This window comes from Monodelphis domestica, chromosome 2 (genome assembly GCF_027887165.1).
Source record: "Monodelphis domestica isolate mMonDom1 chromosome 2, mMonDom1.pri, whole genome shotgun sequence".
NCBI classification, from domain to species: domain Eukaryota; kingdom Metazoa; phylum Chordata; class Mammalia; order Didelphimorphia; family Didelphidae; genus Monodelphis; species Monodelphis domestica.
Genome location: NC_077228.1, coordinates 44327929 through 44355053, shown reverse-complemented (window position 1 = coordinate 44355053; position 27125 = coordinate 44327929). Strand labels below are relative to the sequence as shown.

The 27125-nt window shown below is 36.0% G+C and overlaps 1 protein-coding gene across 2 annotated transcripts in view; it reads right to left on the bottom strand.

Annotated features, from left to right (window-relative positions):
* Positions 1-27125, bottom strand: part of COL24A1 (collagen type XXIV alpha 1 chain) — a 399913-nt gene that overhangs the window by 88275 nt on the left and 284513 nt on the right. For both annotated transcript variants that reach the window (XM_007480591.3, XM_056815400.1), the window contains 4 exons: positions 9864-9917; positions 8089-8196; positions 1514-1567; positions 1194-1247 (listed from right to left, as the gene is read on the bottom strand). In XM_007480591.3, the coding sequence (XP_007480653.1) occupies positions 1194-1247; positions 1514-1567; positions 8089-8196; positions 9864-9917 (270 nt within the window). The remainder of the gene's footprint in view (positions 1-1193; positions 1248-1513; positions 1568-8088; positions 8197-9863; positions 9918-27125) is intronic.

Sequence of the window (27125 nt, the reverse complement as noted above, 5' to 3'; positions counted from 1 at the left end):
TTTCCTTCCTTCCTTCCTTCCCCTCTCTCTTTCTCTCCCTCCCTCCCTCCCTCCCTCCCTCCCTCCCTCCCTCCCTCCCTCTCTCTCTCTCTCTCTCTCTCTCTCTCTCTCTCTCTTTCTTTCTTTCTTTCTTTCTTTCTTTCTTTCTTTCTTTCTTTCTTTCTTTCTTTCTTTCTTTCTTTCTTTCTTTCTTTCTTTCTTTCTTTCTTTCTTTCTTTCTTTCTTTCTTTCTTTCTTTCTTTCTTTCTTTCTTTCTTTCTTTTTCCCTTATGTTCTGTCTTAGAATTGACATTTGATTCTAAGGCAGAAGAGTGGTAAGGGCTAGGCAACTGGGGTTGTTACTTGCCCAGAATCACATAGCCAGGCAGTTTCTGAGACCAGATTTGAACTCAAGTTTTCCTGTTTCTATGAATGGCTTTCTATCCATTGTGCTTCTTAGCTACCTCATCTACATTCTCTTAGCAATTCTCCATCCTCAATTGTCTTTTCCTATGTCCCTCCTCTCCCCATTCCCATACCATGCCATCATTTGGGTATAGTTATAATGAGACTTGGATCCTGAGGCTGTCTGTGCAGTGTCAGTTACTGTGTGAGTGAAGATGAGTAGGGGAAGAAAGGAAGGATAGAACAGTTGCCTGAAGTATACATGGGGTTTTTAATACTGTGGATTAAATTTAAGGAATGAAAAGGAACTTCCCTAAATGGGGACTTTCTAACCTGATTCCATTTTGGTTATGTGGGGAGAGGAACAGGCAGGGAAAGGGAGCCTTTGCCTACGTAGGGGATACAGAGTCCTCATGACAATTTCAAAGCAGTTATATTAGCATTGGGGAGCAATGAGGAGAGAGCCCTAGCGGATAAAGGTCTGTGATGGATACAGTTCCAAAACTCCAGTGGTCTCAATGCAGGAAAAGAAAGGGAAAGCACCAATGGACCCAGATTCTGCATGTGAGCAATAATTAACGTTATAATTAGTAATAATTAGTGTCTCTGTGTATATGGCAGGGAGGGAGGGCTGGCACTAAAGGGTATGCTGTTTTACTTTGAATTTGGTTCCTTCCCAGTATGAATACATATTTTTTTTTTGAGAAAGCTGATGATTTTTCTTTGGGGGAGGAGTACATAAATTCTATGTTCAATTCTAAGCATTTAATAGATGATAATAATAAGACACCAAAACCCAGTGAACCCACCTTTTCTCCTTTAGGCCCTGGCATCCCAGGAGGTCCTGGTTGACCTTGATGGCCCTAAGAAAAAGAAAACCACTGAATAGAAAAGACCATACATTGCTTTCAAGGGCTTTGTCTGACTAAGTTTCATGCCCATGCCAGCAAATCTTACATTCTTCCATGACAGAGGAGAGATTTGCTGAGCAGGGTGATGGGGTTTCACTCTGTCATTAGGATTTACCAGGAGGATTTCATATGCCTGCTCCCTTTTGGGATGCTCTCCATCAAACACAATTATGGATTTATAAATGGATGGACTCATGTTTCCTATTAGAAATCCTTACCCCATATCCTGGAATTCCTGGTTCTCCTTCAGGTCCCATTAATCCTAAATTTCCCTATAAAACAAAGTGAAAAATCAATGAAATAAAGATAGCCAACTCCATAAATCTTCTAAATGTTATTCTTCTTATGGTTCCTTACGGATGTGCATGTGTATGAGGTTTGCAGTATCTAATTTTAACTGTGAAAGCAAAACATAATACCTTAACTCTTCTTACGCTGGCTCAAACTACTCTTCTGTAGTAGAGAATTGAAAAAAAAATGCTTTGGCTTACTTCTTAGTATGTGCATTCGTATCCTTAATTATATTAGCAGTAATACTTTCAGTTGTGGGATTTCTATGGTGCCCAAGAGAAAACTTAGAAAAGTGTTTTTTTTTTAACTTAGGTCTAAGTTCATGGCAGCCATATGCACAACATTGAATTTTGCTGTACTAAACATATTTATTACGAGAGAAGGTGGCTACTGATGTGGAAGAGGAAACAATAAAGCATTTTTTTTAAATGTCAAGAAAATAAAAGAGTTTAGGAGATATGTACAGATAGTACATATTTAAGATACAAACTGAACAGAATAGAAGGGTTTTACACTAATTCTTTTTTGTGAATTTTATAGATGAAGCAAAACCACAAGTATAATAAGGTAAGAGCAAAATTATATGCCTCCTTTGCTTACACTACTACATATAGTACTCTGACATATGAAGAAACAGTGAAGGAGCTAAATAAGTTACTTTACCATTATAAATTTACATGAAGAAATTATACATCCAGGATTATATAGATACAGAACTTGAAGGAATCTTATCAGCAGTGGGGTCCAACCTAACCGATTTTCAGATCAGAAAACAGGCTCAGAGAAGTTAAATAATTTGCCCATGATCACATGGCTAGTAAGTATCTAAGCAAAATTTGAACTCAAGTCTTCCTGATTCCAACACAGTGTCCTCAGCACTGAATCACCTAACTACCTTTAGGGTTGACAACTGTCTGGTAAGTTACAGAAACATTGGATAAGAAATCAGAACATTCAGGTTACATATTTGGCTCCACTGTTTACTACCTATGTGACTTTGGATAATTCAATGAATCTTTCTAAGACTCAGTTTCCTCACTTGTATAAAACAAAAAAAAAAGAGGGGGTTGGGTTCTTTATTATTTTTTTAAATTAAATTAAAATTTCTCCCAATTACATATGAAAAGTTTCCAACATTTTAAAAAGAATTTTGAGTCTTAAATTTTCTCCAACCCTCTCTCCCATCACCCCAGCTGAGATGGAATCATCTTCCAATTTAAGTATATAAACAGTTTAACTTAATTGAATATCTTTTGATTTTTCTTCCTTGTTCATATTTTTATACTTCTCTTCTTATAATTGAGAGTCACATATTCCATTCAGTTCTGATATTTTCATCAGAAATATTTGAAAGTCCTCTATCTCATTGAATACCCATTATTGTTCTCTGAAGGACCATGCTCAGTTTTGCTGGGTAAGTGATTCTTGGTTGAAATCCTAGTTCCTTTATCCTCCAGAATATCATGTTCTAGCCACCCCCCTCCCCAATCCTTTAATGTAGAATCTACTAAATTTATGTTATTCTGACTATGATTCCATGATATTCGAATTGTTTCTTTTTGACTGTTGGCAACATTTTCTCTTTATCCTGGGAGTTCTGGAACTTGGCTATAATATTCCTAGAAGTTATCCTTTTGGAATCTCTTTTAGGAGGTGATTGGTAGAGTCTTTCAATTTCTATTTTGCTCCCTGTTTCAAAAATATCTGGGAAGTTTTCCTTGATAATTTATTGAAAGATGATATCTAATTTCTTTTTTTTATCATGGACTTCAGGTGGTCCAATAATTCTTATATTATTTCTCCTGGATTTATTTTTTAGATAAGTTATTTTTTAATGAGATATTTCACATTTTCTTCTATTTTTCATTCTTTTGACTTTGTTTGGTTATTTCTTGATGACTAATGGAGCTGTTAACTTCCACTTGCCCAATATAATTGTTAAAACATTATTTTTCTTTTCTTTTTGTTTCAATTAGATGTTGTTTATTTTATTTTTATCTATCTATCTATCTATCTATCTATCTATCTATCTATCTATCTATTTATTTTTAGTCAATTTAGAACATTATTCTTTGGTTACTAGAATCATATTCTTTCCTCCCTTCCCTCCTCCCCTTCCCGTAGCTGATACATAATTCCACTGGGTATTACATGTGTCCTTGATCAGAATCTATTTCCATGTTGTTGATGTTTGCACTAGGATGTTCATTTAGAGTCTACATCTCCAATCATATCCCCTCGACCCATGTAAACAAGCAATTGTTTTTCTTCTGTGTTTCTACTCCCACAGCTTTTCCTCTGAATGTGGATAGTGTTCTTTCTCTTGGATCCCTCCAAGTTGTTCAGGATCACTGCATTGCCACTAATAGCGAAGTCCATTACATTTGATTGTACCACAGTGTATCAGTCTGCATAAAATGTTCTCCTGGTTCTGCAAGACATTATTTTTCTTGAGTGAACATTTGTTCATTTGACCAATTCTACTTTTTAAAAAGTTCTCTTCCTCAATGAATTTTTATACCTCTTTTTCTGTATGGCCAATCTTCAGTGAATTTTTAAATATCTTTTTCCATTTATCCAATTCTACTTTTTAAAAAGCTGTTCTCTTCAGTGAATTTTTATTCCTCTTTTGTTAATTGGCCCATTTTGCTTTTTAAGCTATTATTTTCTTCAGTATTTTTTGTGCTTCCTTTATTGAACTGTTGACTCTTTTTCATGATTTTTCCAATTTCACTCTCATTTCTTTTCCCAATTTTTCTACCTCTCTTACTTGATTTTAGAAATCTTTTTTGACCTCATTTTTGGGCATGAGACAAATTCATATTTTTCTTGGAGGCTTCAAATGCAGCTGTATTGACTTTGTTGTCTTCTTCTGATTTGTGTTTTGGTATTTCCAGACAACAAAATAACTTTCCATGTTGAATTTTTTTTGTTGTTGTTTGCTCATTTTTTAGCCCTTTTCTTTTCTTTTTACTTAAAAAAAACTGTTAAAAGTTCAGATGTGTTCCTATGGTGAAGGGATCATAGCTCTAAGCCTCAGATTCTTTGTGCAGCTGCCTTCAGAGGTAGCTCTAGGGATCTATCTGCTCTTAGTTCTTCCAAGGTTGTATAATGTAAAGAGAGGTACAATTAATAGTTTCCTAGCCTGTGTTCTGGTCTCTAAGGAACCACAAGTACTCTTTCCCACTTTGGAACTGTGACTGGGGTACTCTGGTCCCCAGTGGCGATAAGCATGTATGTAATGGTGCTCCTCCTCACCTTGAGACCCTGATCCAAGATTGTTATCTGGATCTGTGTATGGCCAATATGACAGGAATCTTGTACCCAGCCCCAGCAAAAGGATCCTTTTAATCTACTTCTGAGAAGTTCTCCAATCTCTATTTTCATCTATGACTGGGAGCTCTGGAAGCCTTTGTTGCTGATTCAACTGCCCCCAAAGCCTTTTGCTACAGTAGAGCCTGACTTGGCATGCATGCTGCTTTGTACTCCACTTCTATCCTGCTGTAATAGATCTTTCATGCTAGTCTTCTATGTTGTTCTGAGCTGAAAAATTATTTCACCCTGTCTTTTTGTGGGTTCTGCTGCTCCACTATTCATTTTGAGACATTACATCATAGTTGTTTGGAGGGTAATTTGGTAGAGATCAGGTGGGTCTATGTACCTTCTCTGCCATCTTGGCTGCACCCCCAAGTTAGACTCTTTAGATGAACTTTAAGGTCCATTTCAGCGCTAACAGTCTTTATACAAGACATGGCTATAAATCAATAGGACTGACATATATAAAATTTGTTGTTTGGTTGTTCCAGTCACGTCTGCCTCTTTGTGATTCCACTTGGGATTTTCTTGGAAGACAAACTGTGGTTTGACATTTTCTTCTTCAGCCCATTTTACAGATGAGGAACTGAGGCAACAGGGTGGGGTTTTTAACCCAGGGTCACATAGCTAGGAAGTGTCTGAGGCTGGATATGAACTCAGAAACATAAGTCTTCTTGAATCCAGGTCTGGCATTCTACCCACTGTAGCACCTAGCTATAGATCAAATAAAACTAGATATTTCAAATGGAATGTTGCTGTTACAACTTATCTGTCATCTGGAAAAGCTGAACTTGTGGAAGACTAATGAATTCTGGAGCTAGTGTGCAAACTTCTTGACCTTATAATTAGACTTCTTTTTTCCCCTTTTTTTACCCAAAGTGGAAGTAATGAACTTCATCTGCCTTCGTATTCAAGAGACTTGACACCAAGCAATGTTTGGTTACACCTACGTAAAAACTGTCCTCAGAAAATGAACATATGCCATCACTGACTTGGGTCTAGAGCAAGACATACAGACTTTGGAGGTCATCGTAGAAGAATTTCAGGATGGTTTTGAGTAAAGATAGCTTGTAATGGCAGTAAAGGTATACTGAAACAGATATGTGAGTGTATACACATGTGTATATGTATAAAATATCTGCATATTGCACATTACACACATATATTTTTCTTGTATGTACATATATACTGAGTAATGGATTCCTTTGAAAAGAATAATAATTATTTAAAAGCATAAGTGCTTGATGAGCAGGTTAATTTTAAAAGAACACAAAAAGATCAATTGGAAATTTTCAAGAGTGAAATGAGTCGAACCAAGAGAACAGTATGTACAGCAATAGAAATATTGTTTGAAGAATGACTTGTGAATGACCACCTCTGAAGAAAGAACCGACAAAAAGACAAAGTTTCTATATCCATATATCTTTTTGTTAAACTATGCCTTCTCTATGGGGGAAGGGGAGGGAGGAAGAGAGTTATTTGGGAATTTTAACGTAACAAATAAATTAATTAGGTCATTTTAAAAGAGTATAAGTGCTGGGATGTTTATTTAAATGATCTCACATTACTCACAGGTTAGATTAAACATGAAGAGACATTGGTAACTTAGGCAGATAAAATGAGTGAAATTGAAAAGTAATAAGGTGAAATTAAGGAATCCAAAATTAAGACAAATCTCAGCAAATTTTCTGACATTGTGTAGTGTGGGCTTGGAATCAGGAAGACTCGTATTCACAAGTTCAAAACTTGCCTCAAACACTTGTGATGTAATCCTGGGCAAATCACTGAACTTTTGCCTCATTTTCCTCATCTGCAAAATGAGTTGGAGAAAAAAAAAAGGCAAAAGTCTCCAGAATCTTTGCCAAGAAAACCCCAAATGAAGTCATGAAGAAACTGAAATGTTTGAACAACAACCATAATGCTACAATGATACAGCATAGAATTTGGAGGTAGAACATCTGGGTTGGAATTTTGGTTCCTCTACTTGCTATCTGAATAATGACTTTTAGCAAATTACTTTATCTTGGCTTTCTGTTTAGGGGCGGTCGGATGGGTGTGAGGAGGAGAGTGGTTGCTATATATGTGATTTCTAAGGTTCCGGATCCTTTCTACTACACAGTGTTGCCTCACTCCATTATGGTGACCTGAAAATTCACCAGCAGAGTATCAGACTGAGGATTATTCAGTTAGTGCCCAATTCTGATCTGATATACCAAAGCAGAAACATTTTACAAAATTAGTTACTTCTTAGTTGATGGGAAATTAGATGTGGCTTCTGTGAATGACAAGCATTAGATTTAACTTTTCAATTTCAAACATTTTTGATGACTCATTTCCAAAGAGTCATAAGATAGAGAAGATCTTTTACAAGTCTTTTCATGAAGCTAAAGATTCTTAGCTCTCAGTACCATAAGAAATGTTGCATTATGCAATATCTTTTAAATATTTGGTGAAAGGCCTAATATTTATTCCATTTAAATAAAACCTAAGTAAAAGTTTACCATTCATTTTAGGAAGTTTCTAAAACTGGCAGAAGTCTGATTAGTATAATCTCATTGAGATTTTTTTTAACTCTCAACCACACTGATTTCTGGAGTTCATCTAAATGTGTCAGCAATATTCTTTTCTTGGTGATAGGGTTGAATGTAGTGTACTCCACCTGTGTTCATCCTAAAGGAGATTCATGATAAAAGATGAATAATGGCTCGTATTATTAGGAAGACTTGCCACAAGTCATTAAATAAAATAAACAGAGAATAATACAGCTGTTGGGAGATCCCAATGGCAATTGAATAACATTTTCATAGCAATTTATCTATAATGACAACATAGTTTTTTATAGATAATTAATTACAGAGAATAGGCTTCCAATGTTAGGAAGGTAAATGTACCTACTTAGATTGTGAATTACAATCTGCTCATGTTTTATCTTACTTTAGAATTTATTTCTTGTTTTAGTTGGGGGACTTTTTTCTTAAATTCATAACATCCAGAAACCACTAAGCCTTGCTAATGTTGTGGAATGTTCACAATTCTCCTTGTACCGTAGAGGTGGATTATTTTCAATGGAAAGGCTGCCATCCCTGTAAAGTCCATCAAGGGATGGGGCTTGAGGGAGACAGATGCACATTTTCTTTTCCATTTGTGGTTATAGATACATGGTATTGGAAAATAAACAAGTACTAACCACAGGACCTCTGGTTCCTCTGGCACCTTTAGGACCAATTTCCCCCATTTGGCCGGGAGCACCTGTGCTTCCAATTTCTCCTATTGGTCCCAGTTGTCCCTTTTCTCCCTGTTTGTATCATTACGGTTTGGAAAAAAAAACAAAAAAAGAACAAAATCATGTCTTACAATAATAATGGTTTGTGCCCCCCTAACTAAATGACTTCAGAATTCTTTAAATAGAAACTTTACTTTAACTTATTATTATGTCTTACAACATTCTTTGAAAGGTAGGTACAATGAAAATTCATTTTGATAAAACAAGTCAGGAACATCTAGCATTCATTTTCAAATCAATCCTTTTCTTGTTTACTTGCTTTAGGAAAGTTGAACCCTTCAAAGTTATTGGAAGCTATTTAATGCAAAGAGGACCAGGGATCTCTAATTGTGCATTCTCAATCTCATCAGTTATTGGGTAAGATGAAACAGAATAGTTTGAGGAAGGTTGCTACTGACTACTTTCTAAAAGCATGTATCATGTAATCTTAAACCCCTTCAAATCTACCTTCTGTTTTCCATAATACTGGCTGACCTGGTCTGAAAATGGGACAGTTCTTAGACACACATTAAAGCCATTATTCACTTTCTGGAAAATGAAATGGACACAAAGGAAATCTAAATTTTGGCCTTGGCCAGGAAGGAAATATACAGTATTCAGAGAATTGAAGAACTTTAAATAACTTATTCTGTAATGCATTTTGGATACCAATGAAGTTTTATTGTCTCTTCCCAGGAGTTTAGTCTCCAGGAACAAGGTTGTCCTAGTTTATTCCAGTTCTTAATACTGACTTGAGACCCAATAGTTATCGATGGTGAAAAGAGAGTTCATGGCTGGTATTATTTTAATGTTTCAGAATAGTGATGGAAATCCATTTCATTTTTTTTTCATTTCTCCATTCCAGCAAAGATTATGTGGCAGATGGACTAGATGTATATTGGCAGAAGTACTAGAATTCAGTCTTTTAAAAACTGGACATATGGTGTAGGCTAAAGCTAAACATCATATATTTCTGGGATGGACATGGTCCAATAACAGATTTATAAAAACATTTCTCTATATTAATCAAAAGTCTAAAACTCTCAATTCTACCCTGAGATGAATTTTTCCATTTAGGCACACTATAATTAAATAAGCATATCTACTTTTCTTACTAGGAAAACATCACATGGGTTTGCAATAGAAAGGGCAATTGACTTTCAGAATATTTTGGTAAAGAACACAATTAATCCTTAACCTTACAATTTGAGGCCAGTGGAACAATAGAGAATTAAAATCTACAGATAATTCAAAGGTAATTTAAATCAATATCATTCTCCCACTAAGTCCTTTCCTAAAACCATTAATGTGTAGCAAAATCAAGTTGACTTGATTTTCCTTCATTTTTTTTTTTTGCTGCCCAGGACCTCTGAGTTCAAAAGTGTCATCAAAAAAAGGGCAGCAATGAGAAGGAACAAGAGCAAATGGTCAGGATCACCCACAAATGTTAAAAGGGGTGGTTGTACAATCCAATAAAAATTAAGGCTTTGTTTATCCAAGATTGTCCTTTCCATCTGAAAGTTTGCTCGAAAGAGAAGTTCTTAACTAATGAATGACCTTGGGACAAGAGTCAGAAAATTTTCCTTCCTTCTAGTGCAGCTACAGAGAATGGCACCATCTTGTGGAACTTTGTACTTGTCAAAATAGGAAGAAGCCAAAGAAAAGTAGGAGGAAGAGTATATACGAATGGGATACATTACCTTTTTTCCTGGGCGACCCCTTTGACCGGGATTTCCTACAGCTCCTTCTGGTCCCTGGGAAAATAAGGGAATTTATGAGGGAAAAAGAAACAGAGAGGTAAGAAATAGGCTACATGGAGTTTTAAAAACTATTTATTATATTTAAAAATCCCTGTCAAGTGTTAACATTTCAAGGAAAGTTGGAAAATTTTCAGCAATATAATCCTTGTCTGAAGTATGAGAACAATTTAAACTGATAGCATGAGTGGAATGTTGAGGGAAGCAGATTGAAAAAATGATCGTGACAGAAGCAGTGAAACTATCTTCAGTCTGGGGAGAAAATGAATTTTGTTTTAGGACACATTTTAACTAGTTGGACAATAATTTAATTCAAATGAGGGCAATTTAATTTAATTCAACTAGTCTTCCCTGAGTACTGTGCATGGATCACCAAAGAATTATTATTCCTAGTCTCTGGCTGTCAAATCCTTAAAAAAGTTTGTTAGAAATTGAAATTCTTTCTGATAGCCATTTATATAGAGAAGAATGGACTGACTTGACTTTCACTTGGATTTAAGTCTCATTGTGGTATTGGGACTTAAGGTCCAGACTTGAACATTATTTATTCAGTCATTATTTATGTCGACCTCTTTGTGATCCTATGGACCACAGCATGGAGTTTTCTTGGAAAAGACTCTGGAGTGGTTTGCCATTTCCTTCTTCAGCTCTTTTTACCAATGAGGATTGGAGGCAAACAGGGTTAATTGACTTGCCCAGGGTCATCTAGCTAGTAAGTGTCTGAGGTCAAATTGGAACTCATGAAGCTGAGTCTTCCTGACTGAAGGTCATGTAACTGACCAGAATGTTGACTAGAAGGAGTAATAAGGCAAACTTGGATGCACCATAAATGGAGGGAAAGAGAGCGATGTCTAATAAAACTAAAGAGGTTGGTTTAGACCAAGTTGTGAAAAGCTTTACGTACTAAATAGAGGAGTTTGTATGTAATCCTAGAGGTAATGGGGAATCCACTGGAGATACTAGAGCAGGGGGTGACGTGGTCAGCCCTATATTTTGTGAATATCACTAAACTTTGTGGAGGATGGAGTGGAGAGAGAAGAGAGGTGAGGCAGAGAGACCATGAAAACCAGTACCTGAATGTGGGGGAGGCTGGGGAAAAGAAGCTTAGCCAACCAGGAGAATGATAGTACTATTGGCAGAACTTGGGATGTTAAGAGGAACAGCTCTTTTCTTTCATTCATATAGTAATTGTTAGATGGCTGCTATATGTGTGAGGCACTGCAATAAGATTTGGGATTCAAAGATTAAAAAAAAAAGGAACAGACCTTGACTTTAAGAAGGGATAAATTACATAAACAAATAAATGCCAAACATAGGAAAAGTAAATGCAGAATAATAGCAGTGTCATCTGGCTAGGGGAAGAACACATAACTGGGGAAGGATGGAGAGAAAGACAGAAAGACAGATAGACACATACAGAGAGAGACAGAGAGACAGAGACAGAGACAAAGACAGAGAGAGAGAGAGAGAAGGAGGGAGGGAGGGAGAGAGAGAGAGAGAGAGAGAGAGAGAGAGAGAGAGAGAGAGAGAGAGAGAGAGAGAGAGAGAGAGAGAGAGAGAGGGAGAGAGAGAGAGAGAAGGAGGGAGAGGGAGACAGACAGAAATGAAGAGAGAGGCAGAGAGAGAGATTAAGAGAGAGACAGAGACACAGAGACACAGAGAGACAGACACACACACACACAGATGAAACACATGCTACAGAGGTAAAAATACATTATGTATGGGAACAGAAAGTAGGGTAGATAGAAGCATAATTAACCTGGAAAGAGAAGATGAAGCAAGAGTGTGAAGGACTTTAAAAGCCAAACAGAGGAGCTTGCATTTTATTTTGGGGGCAATAAGGAGCCAATGGAGCTTCATATGGGTGTAAGAGACATGGTAAAATTTGTGATTCAGGAATATCCATTTAAGAAGTTATTCCAGTAATAATACTACCAAATTACTGTCATTTATATAACACTTTAAGGCTGGATTACAAAGTGCTTTAAAAAGATACTATCATTTCATCCTCACAAAAATACTAGATGGTGGGTTTTCTTATCCCCATTTTGACTGATGAGGAAACTAAGGCAGAGAGAAACAAGTTACTTGTTCAAGGTCCCACAGTTAGTAGATGTGGGAGGAGGGGTTTGAACTCAAGTCTTCTTCAATCCCTCTCCAGTACTCTATCCACAGCACCACCTAGCTGCCAGATAAGAATTGGTAGGAGTTCAAAGAAGAAGGAGGACGGATATGAGAGATGCTATGGGGTAGGATCAATAAGATATGGCAACTGTTTGGATAAGAGAGGTGAAGAAGGGGGAAGAATCAAGTACGAAGCTGAAATTGAAAACTTTAGTGAAAAGAAAGATGCTGGTGTCTGACAGAAGTAGACGTAGAAGAAGGAAAGACTGTTCAGTAAATATAATGGTTTATGTTTGGGATATATTCAGTCTGAGATACCTATAAAACATCTAGTTGAAAATGTCCATCAGGGAACTGGCAATGCAAGCCTAGAGCTCAGGAGAAAATCAGATAAATACTTTTGGGAATCATTTACAAAGAGATGATTACTCAACCCAAGGAAACAGATAGGATTACTAATTGAGAGAAGGTATGAAGAGAGAGAAGAAGAGGTCTCAAGACAAAACCAAAGGGATACTCACAATTAGTGAGTGGGACCTGGATTATAGTTTGGAAAAAGAGACTTGGAAGGAAAGGCCAGAGAGTAAGGAGGGGGAAAGAAGAGAAAGCATTGCCAAGAAAGTGAAGAAGAGGGACAGTATTTAAGAGACTGAAGTTGTCTGTAGTATCAAATGCTATAGAGAGATTTGGAAGGATGAAGACTGAGGAAAACATAAGATTTAGCATTAAGAGATCATTGGTAATTATGAAAAAAAATGTTTCAGCAGAATGGCAGAATTAGCAAAGACTTTGAGTGTGCAGGGAGAGAATTAACGCATGTTTTGGATATGTTAAATGCAAGGTGCCAGCCTAGCAATAGACTGAATTTAACCACTTTCCAAGGACTGCTGAGAAAAAGCACAGAGTGACTTTTTCCCAGCAGACTGGCAATGTGTTGATTAATTATATGGCTATGGATGATTTAAAGAAAAATAAAAAATGGCAATTAATCTTAAGCAGCCTTCTTTACTTCTACAGTGATGTTAGTAATATGTCAGAAACAGAGGAAGAAAACACTGAATTAGAGAGTTTTCTTGTATTATTTCTAACTGTTAACTTTGCACAGATATCTAAATATGTGATCCTTGTTCAATGATTAATTAGTAGATTGTCACTGAAGAAAGTAAATTGTATAAATGAAACTAGAATTTAATAAGTAATTCAATTCAACAACTATTTATTACCATATTAGGGAAAGAATTGAGGATAAAAAAGTAAACCAAAAATAATTCCTGCTTTCAAAGAGCTTTCATTCTATATATTGTCTAGAAAACAACATATATATAAATAAATAATATAGACAATACTAATACAATATAATTGGGGGCTATTGGGGAATGCTTAAACAAATTTTATTTGAATGTAATGTAATAATACTGTGCCACAAGAAATTATGATATCATTTCAGAGGAAACTGGGAAGACCTCCATGAACTGATGCAGGATGAAGTGAGCAGAACTAGGAGAATATTTTATACAATGATAACATTATACAAAGAAAAAAGAACTTTAAAAGTCTTTAGAATTCTGATCAATGCAATAGTAAACCATTAGCCTAAAAGAATGAAAATGAAACATGTTCACTTTCCAACAGAGAGGGATAAATGTTATGTAGGAATTGAGGTAAGAGCATGTCTCTGGTGTATGGGGGGAAATGTTTGTATGTGTATTCTTGCAATATCTTCAGAGTCAATCTTTGTAAAAAGTAATTGATGGGGGGCAGGTAGGTGACTCAGTGTGTAGAAATGCAGGCCTAGAGTTAGAAGGTCCTGGGTTCAAATATGATCTCAGATACTCCTTAGCTGCGTGATCCTGGGTAAGTCACTTGACTCTAACTGCCTTGCCCTTACCACTCTTCTTGCTTGGAAATGATATTTGGCATCAATTCTATGATAGAAGGTAAGGGTTTAAAAAAGTAATTGGGGTGGGGGGAGATAGGTGGCTCAGTGGATAGCCTGCAGAATGGAGGTTCTGTGGTCAAATTTGGCCTCAGATACTTCTTAGCTGTGTGACTTTGGACATGTTACTTAACTCCCATTGCCTAGCCCTTACCACTTTTTTGCCTTAGAACCTATACACAGTATTGATTCTAAGACTGAAGGTAAAGGTTTTTTTTTAATTGATAGTTAAATCATTAAATGGAATTGAGGTCCTAGTTACTGGCATCTAAGAATGGGGAGAACACAGCTAATGGGGTTTTATGGCAATAGAGAAAAGGTCACAAATCCCTCAGAGTTCCCCAGAACCTAAAAGATCTCTTTGGGGTTCCTTAAAAATCATTTTTAGAAGGAATTCATGAATTTAACCAAGTTGCCAAAGGGATCCACAAACCAAATAAAAATTCAAAAAGTTGAGTCCCAGTTATAGATGGTTAGATACTCTTATCAATACATGACCTGATAGTGATTGCATTAAGTTCAGGAACATTCCAGATACATCTAAATGAGATCCATTTCCCACCTCTATGAATAGACAATAGATCTGAAGAAAAGATCTAGGGGTTTTAGTGGACTGCAAATGAAGTCAGCGCCAACAATGTCAGTGCGATTCAAAAAGGCTTGACTCTTGGGCTGCCTTCAAATAGATATAGCTTCTAGGAGTAATAAGGTGATAGTTCTACCATCCTACGTCTTTCTAGAAGTCATCTGGAGAATGACATTCAGTTCTAGTCACCATGAATTAAGTAATACATTGGTAAACTAGAGGATCTCAAATAGAGGATAACCAGGGTGGTGAAGGACTTTAAGTCTATGTCATATGAGGATCAGTTGAAGGGAATATATATATTTAGCCTGAAAAAAGAAGACTTGAGAGATAGAGGGACATAATAGTTGTCTTCAAGCATCTGAAGGGTTGTCTGTTGGAGGAAGGATAAGATTTGTTCTGTTTGATCTTAGTATGTAGATTAAAATTATAATTATAGGCTTAAAATTAATATACAATAACTCAAAATATAATATTTTATAAGATTTATTAATAATAACTAAAAGAAAAAAGCTAGAGTAAAAAGGGAGCTAACAGCCACAGTCTAGAGAGAAGAGAAGAGAGAGAGGTGGAGTTACAGCCAACTATATACAAAACATGACCACTCAACATGGTGGAGAGAGGAGAGGAATTCTGGGAAAAACTAAAGGAATTCTGAGGTTCAAAGGTACAAAATTTCCACTTATACATTAGAGATCAGATTCAGAAGGAATGAGTAGAAATTGTAAAGAGGAAAATTTGGCCAAGGTACTTGGAAAAAACTTCTTAACAATTAGAGTTCAAAAGTAGAAAGCCCTGCTTCAAGAGGTGATGAGTTCTCTCTCTTTGAAGGTCTTCAAGCAGAGTCTGGATGATGTCTTTTTGAGTATAATTGGGATACATTTTAAGCATGTTTTGAAATAGATGCTTACTGTTTTCCCTTTCATTTCTTAAATTCAGTGATATGGAGAAGCATTATAAAGGATATCATCAACAAAGTCAAATAAAAATATACATTTTTCATATGATGAGCAAAACTGATGGATAATCTATATGGTCTTTGATTTCCTCAAGTTTTAAGAGAAAGTGAGGAAGATTCCCAGTGATTCTGGTGGGTCCTCTACCTAAAATTTATGGTAGGATAAAGACAAGAGTTGCATAGAAAGAACAAACATGAATTATGTTTTTTAATCTTTATAACTGTAGGGAAGTTGTGACATTGATGAAATCATACATCAACTGGAGAATTCGAAGTTTGGGATAGAAAAGAACCATTTATATGGAGATGAAGAGATGACAGTTGGAAGCTCTGCTCTGCAGTTTAGGAGAGACAACAGGGTTGGAGATATGTAGGTGGGAGTTAATTATATTGACTTGCTAGTCAAAATGTGTGAATGGATGAGATCACTAAGAATGAATGCCCAGAAAGAAGAAATGACCTTGTTGGGGGATGCCTATATTTATGGAGTGGTAAATCAATATATAAACCATGGTTTGGGCAAATAAAGTATGGTGCTAGCCAGGCAGCAACCCCCCCCCCCCCATAATTTTCTAGAATATCCATTTTATTGTTTAGAAACAAGGATGGAAATTCACATTCATCATTCAAAGATTGACAAGCTCCAAAGAGGTCTAGAAAAGAAACAAGTCAGAGTTTACTACTGTTCTTTGTATATAATAAGCACTCAATAAGTAGTTTTTGAATGAATGAACAGATATATGAGGAACTGACACATTCCAAACATCTGAACTCAACTAGCCAGACCCTCCATAGACTTTTGAATTTAGGGGACAAATTAGCTAAATTCTCTATCCCTAGAGAGATGCTTAATTGAATTTAAAACTTGAAAGGATAATTTCACTGACTTTAGGATTATCCTTTGCTCCAAAATAGACTTTTCAATAGGATTTTGACTTCTGATTCAAATAAAACTCTTATGACTATGAATATGGATACTCTAACCAGGATGTTCCAAATGTTTCAGTGCAATTAAAAAAAAACTTTAATAGCTTAAAACTGTACCAAGATGTTTGGAACATTGTATATATATGTGTGTGTGTATGTATATATGTCTATATATAAATATATGTACACGTATGTGCATATATAAGAAAAGATCAGGAATACCGATATTGTCTATATACCTACATCAGTACCTTGAACATAGTGCTTAAGAAATGTCTGAAATAATAGGAACCCAATAATTATTTTTCTGCTTGACTTGACTAATGCTTCAAACAGGAATAACCGTTCATTTATATGGCACTTTTGGTTTACAAAGAGCTTCCTATCCATTACTTTTGATCCTCACAATAGCTTTTTTTAAAACCCTTACCTTCTGTCTTAGAATCAATACTATGAATTGGTTCCAAGGCAGAAGAGCAGTGAGAGCTAGACTAGACAATGAGGGTTAAGTGACTTGCCCAGGGTCACACAGCTAGGCAGTGTCTGAGGTCAAATTTGAACCCAGGACCTCCTGTCTCTAGGCCTGGATCTCAATTCACTGAGTCAGCTAGCTGCCCCACTTACAATAATTTTTTAAAGATAGAGGTGTCAAGCACATATTCTTCAGGGTCTGCAATTCTCCTGAGAGCAGTTCAATTAGATTAAAACATAACTAATACTTAACCAAATAAACAAAAATGCAATAAAACACAGATAACATATCATTTTAAAACAAAGTTAACATGTGGCCCATAGGAATCTTTATAAATGGAGGGGACCCTATTTTATTTGTTTGAAACCACTGCTGTAAGGTGTGTTTTCCAAGTATTATTATACCCATTTGAGAAATGGAAAAAAAAATTGAGGGTCTTTGTCCAATATAACACAGCTAATAAATAAGAGATTTGAATGCAAACCCAGGTCTTTTGGCTCTTGTGCTACAGCATTCTTTCTATAATACTATACTTCCTTCTCCACAATTTAAATAGCATTTTATGATTACAAAGTGTTATTCATTACCTTTGAAGTGCAAAATAGCTCAGAATTGATATACCCCACAGTGGCAAGTATTGTGAGTGGTATTATATCTATTTTAAAGGTGAGAAAATTGAGGCTCCAAGTAGTTAATTTTCCCATTTAATGACAACTAGTTAGTAATAGAGTTAAGAATTCAACTGAAAAATTGGATTCAAAATGCTGTTAAATTAATGTTAAGATGTTATTTTTTTCAATGGCACCAAATAAGATGGTATATCTTGTTCAGTGGGGATGTGAGGCAAATGGGAAAAAGCCAGAGATATGCCTGCTGAAAATTTAAGGTTAAAAGAGTTTAGGGATTCTGAGAATTTCTCATCTAAATTCTGTTATAGTCATAAGAATAAATTTCCCATAGATCCTTTATGCAGAGATTTTTCTTCTAAATGTTTATGTGTGTATGTAAATATATGGATCTCTGTCTCACTACCTCTATCTATCTTCTAAATGTGTGAGAGAGACAGCAGAAGACACACACACACACACACACACACACACACACACACACACACATACACACAAAGGATGGGGAAAAAAGGAGGGGAGGAGAAGGGGCTTTGGTGGTCTGCCAGAGCTAAAGTATATAAACCCAGAGATAATTTGCTCTGTTGCTTTGTTTAGTCTTGGTTCAATTTTATTCATGGAACTGTGCTGGTTTGTTTATTTCATTGATTGCTTTGCTTATTTGAGTCATTCATAAGCAGTCTTTGTTCCAAGGTGTTGGTTGTTTAAATTTAGTGTTCCCGTTTAGACATATTTGAATACTTGCCGATTAAAACAAAAGGCTCAACTGCCAGAAAAAAAATTGGGACAATTGGGGGATTTAACAGGTCTTATTAATAATCACAGGAACACTTCTGTATTTCAAAACTGGATAAGTAGTGAAGGTGATGGACAACAGATGGGTTAGCCTGAGTGTTGCACTGGAATCCAAGAAACAATAGAAGATCCAGAAGATGACAGCTGGAATATTGGCTATAGCCTCTAATGGGGGTTTGAACAGGATGAGAAGACATAGATGAGTTGCTATCTGCATTGGGGAGGGAGTTTCCATATTAATAAGATCATAGCTCCATAAAGGTAACCATAGTAGTAAAAATATTAAATAAATTTAGAATTGATGGAACACAGTTGAAGCAAGTATGTGGTGCAGTGGACATAGAGTTAGACTTAGAGTTAGGAAGATCAAGTTCAAAGCCAGTCTTCAGCCTTATTAGTTGTGAGATTTAGATCAAATCAGTTGACCTCTGTCTGCCTCACTTTCCTCATCCATAAAATGGGGAAAATAAGAACACTTAACTCAGAGAATAGTTGGGAAGATCAAATGAGAAAATATTTGAAAAGTGCTCTGCCAACCTTAAAGAATGAGAAATACCAACTTTTACAATTATTTTTAATAGTGCTTTTGTAAATAATTCCTTTTTCCTTCAAAAATGTAAACTGATATTGATAGATCTATGTCTATGTTTATGTCTGTTTCTGTTCTAAGACTGAGAAGTAATGAAATGTAGTGGTCAGAGAACTGGTCTATTCTGTTCCTACTGGGATTTTCCAGGAAGAATTGATTTCAAATCTCACCTTGATACATACTAGTTGTATGATTCTGGGCAAGGCATTTAACTTTTTAGAGCCCCTCACAACTTTCTAAGCAAAATAAATTGTTAATATGTATTTGTAATTAGAGTCTCCTGAGAAATACTTTACTAATAGCAATGGAGTCAAAGGTCTAGGCCCCTGAAAATGTATATATTTAAATTCAGATTGTTTACTTAATTTTTTTTTTGAGAATCTTATAGTGTTGACCAGTCCAATCTAGTCTTGCCTATGGATATACTGCAGAGTGTATTTCCATATTGATTTATTCCACATTGTCTAAAACCTTGAGTTTATTGATACAGGTAACACTTTGATGAAGAATTTCCCTCTACCAATTCAGGTCTCCTTTTATTTATTTATTTATTTTTTTAGAGAATTGCCTAGGGCACTGAGAAATTAAATGACTTGCCCAAGGTCACCCAGGCAATATGTAAAAGGTAGGACTTGAACCCAAGTCTTCCTTTCATCCACAATGCCATGTTTCTTACATGATTAAAATTGAGCAAATATCCTCTGGAAGAATATATTTTAGGTCAGAGCATTCTCAAACAGGGATCAATGATATTGTGCCATCTCTCCAGACTTTCCACTTCTTCCCAATTCAAGACTCCCTTTATTATGTTCAAGATTTCCAAAGGGCAAGAGTTTTGAATTGGTAGGTAATGGTAAAATGTCCCAGCTGATAAAGAAACAGTGATTCCTTCTTTAGTTTGGGAAATCAGTCCCTTTGACCTCAAAGCTTCACTTTAAAAATGACTTAATAAAACTAGAAAGAAGTAGACCTGGGTCTTAGTACTGGTTTTGCCATTAATTGGCTTTATAGCCTTGTACCTCTCTGAGCCTCAGATTCTATATCTGAAAAAAAGTAGTCTTCATTAGATGATCACAAAGTATCTTTTAACTTTCTTCAGTTGTTTCAGTTATGTCTAATTTTTCATGACCCTGTTTGGGTTGCTTTAGGCAAGAATATTGGCATCATCTATCATTTCCTTCTCCAGCTCATTTTTCAGATGAGGAAACTGAAGCAGACAGGGTTAAAAAACTTGCCCAGTATCACCAGCTTGTAAGTATCTGAGGCAAGATTTGAATTTGGGGAGATGAGTCTTCCTTACCCTGGGTCCCCAAATCTCTCTAATGTCCACCTATCTGCCTCAACTTCCAACTTTAAACCCTATAATAATAGGAACCTACTTAGAAAGAAATTCCTCTTTCATGAAACTATTCTAAAGATTAAGCTTATTCTGATATTCAAAGAAGATCCAAGGCAATGAAAACATGAACATCTACTGAACTTTGGACTCAACTTCTTGATAAAATCTTAGATCCTAGATGTTGTTGTTGCCATGTTTGACTCTTTGTGACCCGGTTTGGGGGCTTTCTTGGCAAAGATACTAGAGTGGCTTGCCATGTCCTTCTTCAGTTCACTTTATAGATAAGGAAACTGAGACAGTGTTGTGACTTACCTAGGGTCACATAGCTAGAATGTATGAGGCCAAATTCAAATTCATGGAGATGAGTTTACTTGATTCTAAGCCCAGTATTCTATCCATTGCACCACCCAATGGTATCCTGGATACCACCACCATTGATTTTGTAGATTTCCTAGAACTCAATGGCAGTAAATCTGGCAGATGTTCTTTCAGTGGGACAGTCAAGTTTCATTTCTGTTGTGATTGTTGCAGTGTCTTGCATTTCAGAAGTTGCAGCAGATGGAGAAGTCAAACAGAAATGGGTGGGGGTTGGCAGGCTGCATTTTTCCCCTTCCTTTTAAGAGGATGGATGATGAAAATGGGGGCAAACTGGAGATATCTGATATGGAAGTCCCTCTTGAAGTGTTGTTCAGGACCAAAGGTACTTTCCAATCCTCAAAACTATCCTAATAGTATAACATGCACCAGAATCAAAAGGCTCTATGGTTGGCTCAGTAAACTAAAAAATGAATCATCTCCCTCCTTCCTCACCCACAGTATCCTTCCCCTGAATTCCATCAGTTGCCAAGTCTTCTTTATTCTTCTCCCCCAACATTTCTTGCACTCATTATTTTCCCTTCATCCACTTTGTTCACTTCTTGCCTAGATTATTGTAGTGGCCTAAATCTCCACACTCTTTTCTTCTCCAAAATATTTTTCACACAGTAGGCAAAATACAGCTTCCAAGGCACAGGAACACAACTGCTCAAAAACCTTCCATGGTTCCCTATAGTCTTTCTATGATAAAAATACAGATTTAGTTAACACTTATGACAACTAGCTCGAACCTACTTTTTCAGCCTTTTTCATACTATTCCCTTTTATAAAATCTATATTCCAGCTAAAATGGACCTGAGGGACATCTAGATAGTGCAGTAGATAGAGCACCAGACCTGAAGTCAGAAGGACTCATTTTTCTTTTTAGTTCAAATCTGGCCTGGGACACTTACTAATTTTTTGATCCCAAGTACCTTCACCTAATTTATCTCAGTTTCCTCCTCTGGAGATTGAGCTGGAGAAAGAAATGGCAAACTACTCCAGTATCTTTGCCAAGAAAATGCTAAACGGAGTCACAGAGTTGGACACAACTGACATGACTGAACAAAAACTGGAAATGAACTAGACATGTCATCTCCTGTCTCCTTGAATTTGTACAGATTTTCTTTCCCTTGTGCCTTGATGTTTTACTTTTAGCATTTTCAAATTTGCCAAATGATTTCTGTTATGTTATTTAATCCTCCAAAATGATTTTACAAGGAAAATACTAAAAGTATTAATGTTCCCATTTTATAGATGAAGAAGTTGTAGCTGAGAAATGTTACAAAAGGTGTCTGTGCTCATAAAGATGGTGTCAGAAGTGGGATCTGAATCTGAGATTTCCTGAATATGAATTGCACTCTACTGCCTCCAAGTGTGAGATGTACTCATTTCTCATCTCTACCTTGTAGAATTCTGCCTTTTCTTAAAGCCTCAACTTAGGTAGCAACTTCTCTACAAAACTTTCTCTGCTCCCCTGTATTAAGCTCCCTCTTCAAATTTTGTGCAAGTATTTTTCCTGTATCTTTTCTTTACTCCTATCATATTTGATCTATTGTATAATATAATATTGTATAATATGTCATATTCATATTCCACCCCCACCCTCTTAGAATGCAGGCTCTTTGTGGACAGGGTCTGTATTATTTTATCCCTTGTACTTTTCACATAGTAGGTGTTCCATAAATTCTTATTGAATCAAACTGAATTGTTTATTCTTTACTCCAAAGCCTAAGAAAGACCTCAATGGGTGAAAACAATTTCAACTTCAGAAGGCCCAATTAAGCAACAATTCTTTGGCTTGTGAAAACTTTTTTGAAACATGTCCCGATATTTTTATTTGGATTGTGAGCCTAAAGGCATATAAAATTCCAACCAGAATGGCAGTCAAAAGAATGAAAGAAATACATGATTGGACTGCTCCCTCCTCAAAAAGACATTCATAAGTTGGGCCAGACTAGAGCAAAATTGTGGAATGGGAAAATTTGCCTTTTGCCTTTCCCGGTTGCTTTTTTCTAGTACTCTTCGCTTTCTTGTTTTTGGAGATCCTTTCCTTATGAGGCAATAAGGATCTCCTGCTGTCCTTTCTATGCCTAAATTCTCCAATATTTTATCCCACTAAATTTTATGTTGTCTGAGGATAAAGATGGCATCTTCTCTAAAATTTATGTCTTTCCCAGTAATTAGCACAGTATTTTATGTACAGCAATACTTATTCAATATTTGTGGAGTAAATGAATGAATGGTTCAGACTCTTCTTTCTCCTACCCCATTTTCTTATAGCCATGTTAAATGAATTAGAATGAGTTTGACAAATTAATTCATAGTGGCTGTTGATGGTTAATAGTGAGCTTATTCTTTCCAGGAAAAAAGAAAACCCAATAAAGAGTTTAAAGGTGGCTTTTGTTGGGTCTGAGTCAAATAGAGTCAAAGGGGAGATAATTTTAAGGTGAAAGAATTTCTTGGATTATGCTACACAACTGGCAATCTGTCTTCACCAAAGACCCTGATGTGGTACTGAGGAGGTTGAAAGCCCTGAAGGGGAATGAGTTCATCAAAAAAGAAGACACAGTATTGGGCCTCATGCCAAAGGCAAAGCAAAGCCTACTCATGTTTGGGGATTCCCATTGAACAAACAAGTGTTCCTCAGAGACACAGGGATTCTTTGAAGAAACATCTCTTCTGCCATATAGACTTTTTTTTTTTCAACTGTGGCAATGCTTCTCCAGGGTAGACATGGAACTTCTGAAAATAGTCCTTATTTTTTATTTTTGAGCTTTCTGAAACATTTTTTTTAAAATCCTCACTTTTTATCTTAGCATCAATTCTAAGACAGAAGAGTGGCAAGGGCTAGACATTTGGGGTTAAGAGACTTGCCCAGGGTCACATAGCTAGGAAGTATCTGAGGTCACATTTGAACCCAGGTTCTCCTGACTCCAGGTCTAACTCTCAGCAACTTTGATGTCCCTGTCTGAAACATTTTACATAGCTGATCACCCCCTTTTCTTGGATACACTCTCTTCTTTTAATTATTTGTGACATTGCTCACTCTTGGTTCTTTTCTTCCTCATCTGGTTGTTCCATCTCAGTGTCCTTTACTGGGCCATCTTTCATGCTCCCCACATATGACTACTCCATGATTGTCCTGGACTAACTTCTCTCCTTGGATTAACCCTTTCTCTTGGCAGTCTCATCAAATTCTTTTTTTATACAGAGGATTTCAAGGCATCTTTTCGATCCTTTGACTTTATCCTGAAGACCAAATCATACAGTCTATTGAACATTTCTAATCTGTATTTGGGAATTTTCAGCTGATGAATGTCTCAAACTCAACATTTACAAAATATAATTTATCACTTTGCACCAAATCCTGACCTTCCCCCTCCCCCTAATTTCCCTTTTCTTGTCAAGCATACTGCTGTCTGTCTGGTCATACAAGTTGGCAATCCTGGAACTATTTTGGGTCCCTGACCTTTAACACTAAAAAGGGGTCATCTTTTCATGGACTTACAAACTGTAGTGTTGAAAGGGAGCACAGTAGCTCCTGAGATCAATCTTTATTCAGAAGGGACTCCCATTACAACATACCAAACAAATGTTCATCCAATCTTTATTTGATTACCTTCAAATAACTCCTACTTTTTGGAGTAGGATGCAAGAAAAATTTGTCTCAGTCTCTCATTTTTATTCTAGATATATGTGTTTGCTTTTTAAATGTATTTCTTGTAAGAAACAGATTTGGGGGTTTTGTTTTCATATGCAATATTTCATTTATTATTTATATTATAATAATATAGATACATTTATATTATACATGTACATAGGAATAAAAATTTATAATTTAAAAGGTGAGTTAGACTTATATTTTCCTCCATTTATATCTCTAGTAATTATTTTTTGTTTCTAAATGAGGATTTTCTATTTGCCTTTTTCTTTTAAGTCAGCACTTTGTCTCTATATGTGGTTTTGCTTAACCTATCTTAAGTCAATCATATTTCAATTGCTTCCCCACCCCCCAGGCTCAACCATTCTTCAACTCTTTTCCTCTTTTGGGAGTTTTAATTAAGTTACTAATTTCTTTTCCTTTCTTCATTATATTTAGTGTTCCAATCTCCCCCTTTTCCCTCTTCTTTTTTTCCCTTCTTATTTAGGTATTTAATTCAAAATCTCCTCTCTTCTTTTCCCTTCCAAGTTCTTTTACTATTTTTTCTTTTTATGTTCCTTTTTTTCCTCCTAATAAAGATTTCTTAACCTTGCTCTCTTTATGAATTCATTTTCTTCTATTTTAAACTTTTATTCTTTGATTCAAGATCTACGTAGTTAGAATTAAAGCTCCTAAGGTACCAAATTTGAGTTCCCTTATCTAACCAATTTCTGTGTTATTGTCTTTACCTCTTTTTAAAATATTAAGCCTCCCTTTTATAAGTATAATTTCCACAGGAGGCAATGACCCCAGGGTAGAAATTTCCCAGCATTCCCAGTTAAAAAGTCCAATGCCACTTCCTGCCCCATATATACATATATATATATATGTATATATATATATATATATATATATATATATCTTTTCTCATTTGCCATGCAATCTCCTCTCCATTGTCCCTCCTCTTCTTTTGAATGTGGGTTCTCCACTGGAGTCCAAACTTCCCTTCAGAGTCAGGATGTAGTCAACAGAGGCACAATACTTTTTTTGGAAAAAGTGGACTCTGTTGTATCAATTCCCAGGAGGTTTTACTCTCTTGTAAAGTCCCAATTTGCCAATATAGACTTTATCTTTCCCTCCACTGAAATGTTCTTCAGTGGTACCCCACCAATCCAGATCTCAATGAATCAAGATCTCCTTTATTTTCCTGGTTTCAGTCCTTCTTATTAGCCACCTTATTCATTCCCCAGTACTTACTTTTTGCTGAGAGATTAAAGGAAATAACTATCCTTTGTTATTTAATATGACTTGATAAGAGTACATCATTTATTCACCTCCATCCTGCACTTTTCTTTCCTTTTATGCTTCTTCCCACAGGGCATTTCAATCCCAGAAACTGCATTATTCCTCTGCAGGGCAAGTATGATTTATGTCATTTCAGGTCTGCTTTTCCATTATGACTTCTCCTGTTTCTTTAAGGTCTGTTTTCATCTTGTTTCCTTTGTGTGTTTTTAGAAAGAAATCTCTTAACGCTTTCTTAATGTTGATTCTTCTTTTTGAACCCAATAGCTGTATTTTTTTCTAGGCTTTTTCATTTAATAGTCTGCAGAAATGGGGCAATATATATTGTTACTTGTAATTTCCTTGGTAGTTTGTACTTATTTACCTTCTTTATGCCTCCATTTTTAGTGTTCGCAAGTGAAATAATTTGCTTATTCCTGCTGCTTCAAATGCTTCTTTTTATTGAAAATCTTTTTTTTTCACTCATGATTAGGTTCATGTTTATAGAGTATGTCATTTTGGGTGGCATCTTGAGCTTCTTTGTTTTTCAGAATTTATCATTTCATTCCTATCTGTGGCTTCCAGTGGATGCAGATGAGGCTTTTATTATTCAAATTTCTTTGTCATTATATTTGAAGAACCCCCCCCCCCCCCCCCCCCCCCCCCCCCCGGTCTCTTGCAAAATTTGATGTCTATTCTTAGAATTGTTCAGTTTAAGCACTGATTAAATTAGCAACTTATTGGATATGGGTTGGCTGCCAAAGAACAAGATGGGGTAAAAAGGTCCGAAGACCAGTTTTACTTTCAGTGGCTGAAGAATTAAAACAGGGAAAGTTTTTAGGACCAACTAATGGATTTGCTTTTAGCCACACTGAACTTGATGTAGAAGTAAATGGAAAGATCTAATGGCCAGGAGAAGTGGCACGGGAGTGAAGGTAAGAAGACGTCAAAAGGAGATGCAGACAGTAATTATCTTTGTAGGAGGTATAGTTGAAACTATGGGAGAGATAAAGAGAGGAACCTTGGGGAATCCCCATACTTAATAAGTGGGAGGAGGAAGAGGATCATGTCTGGGGCATTGGGCAGATGTTTAGATTCCTGAAAGCATACATAGCATTTTAGAGACAGGAGGAACTACCAAAGGAATCCTGTCTAACCCACTCATTTTACAGATGAAGAAATGAAGCATTCATACATGTATGGGAAAACATGTAAGTCTACAGAGAAGTATAGAGACTTTATTCCCACCTTCTGTCTCTTGTCTATCTCCCCACAGGAGAATGTAGTACCCATTATGTTAATTATTCTTGGCCCCAGTATTAAGGAACTACTTGAAGTTCATAGAGCATTTCTTCTCTAGGCTACTATTCAAGACGTAATGTCACTCTAATGGAAGGTTTAAGAAGCTAAATTGAAAAAATTAACTAGAAAACAATGCAATGAGATTATATTAATTTTATATTATTATATATTATTTATATCATATATGATATAAATAATATATAATATATTTTATAATATTATATATTATTGTGATTTTTGTGCATCATATGTCTGAGAAGTTATCAATGATGA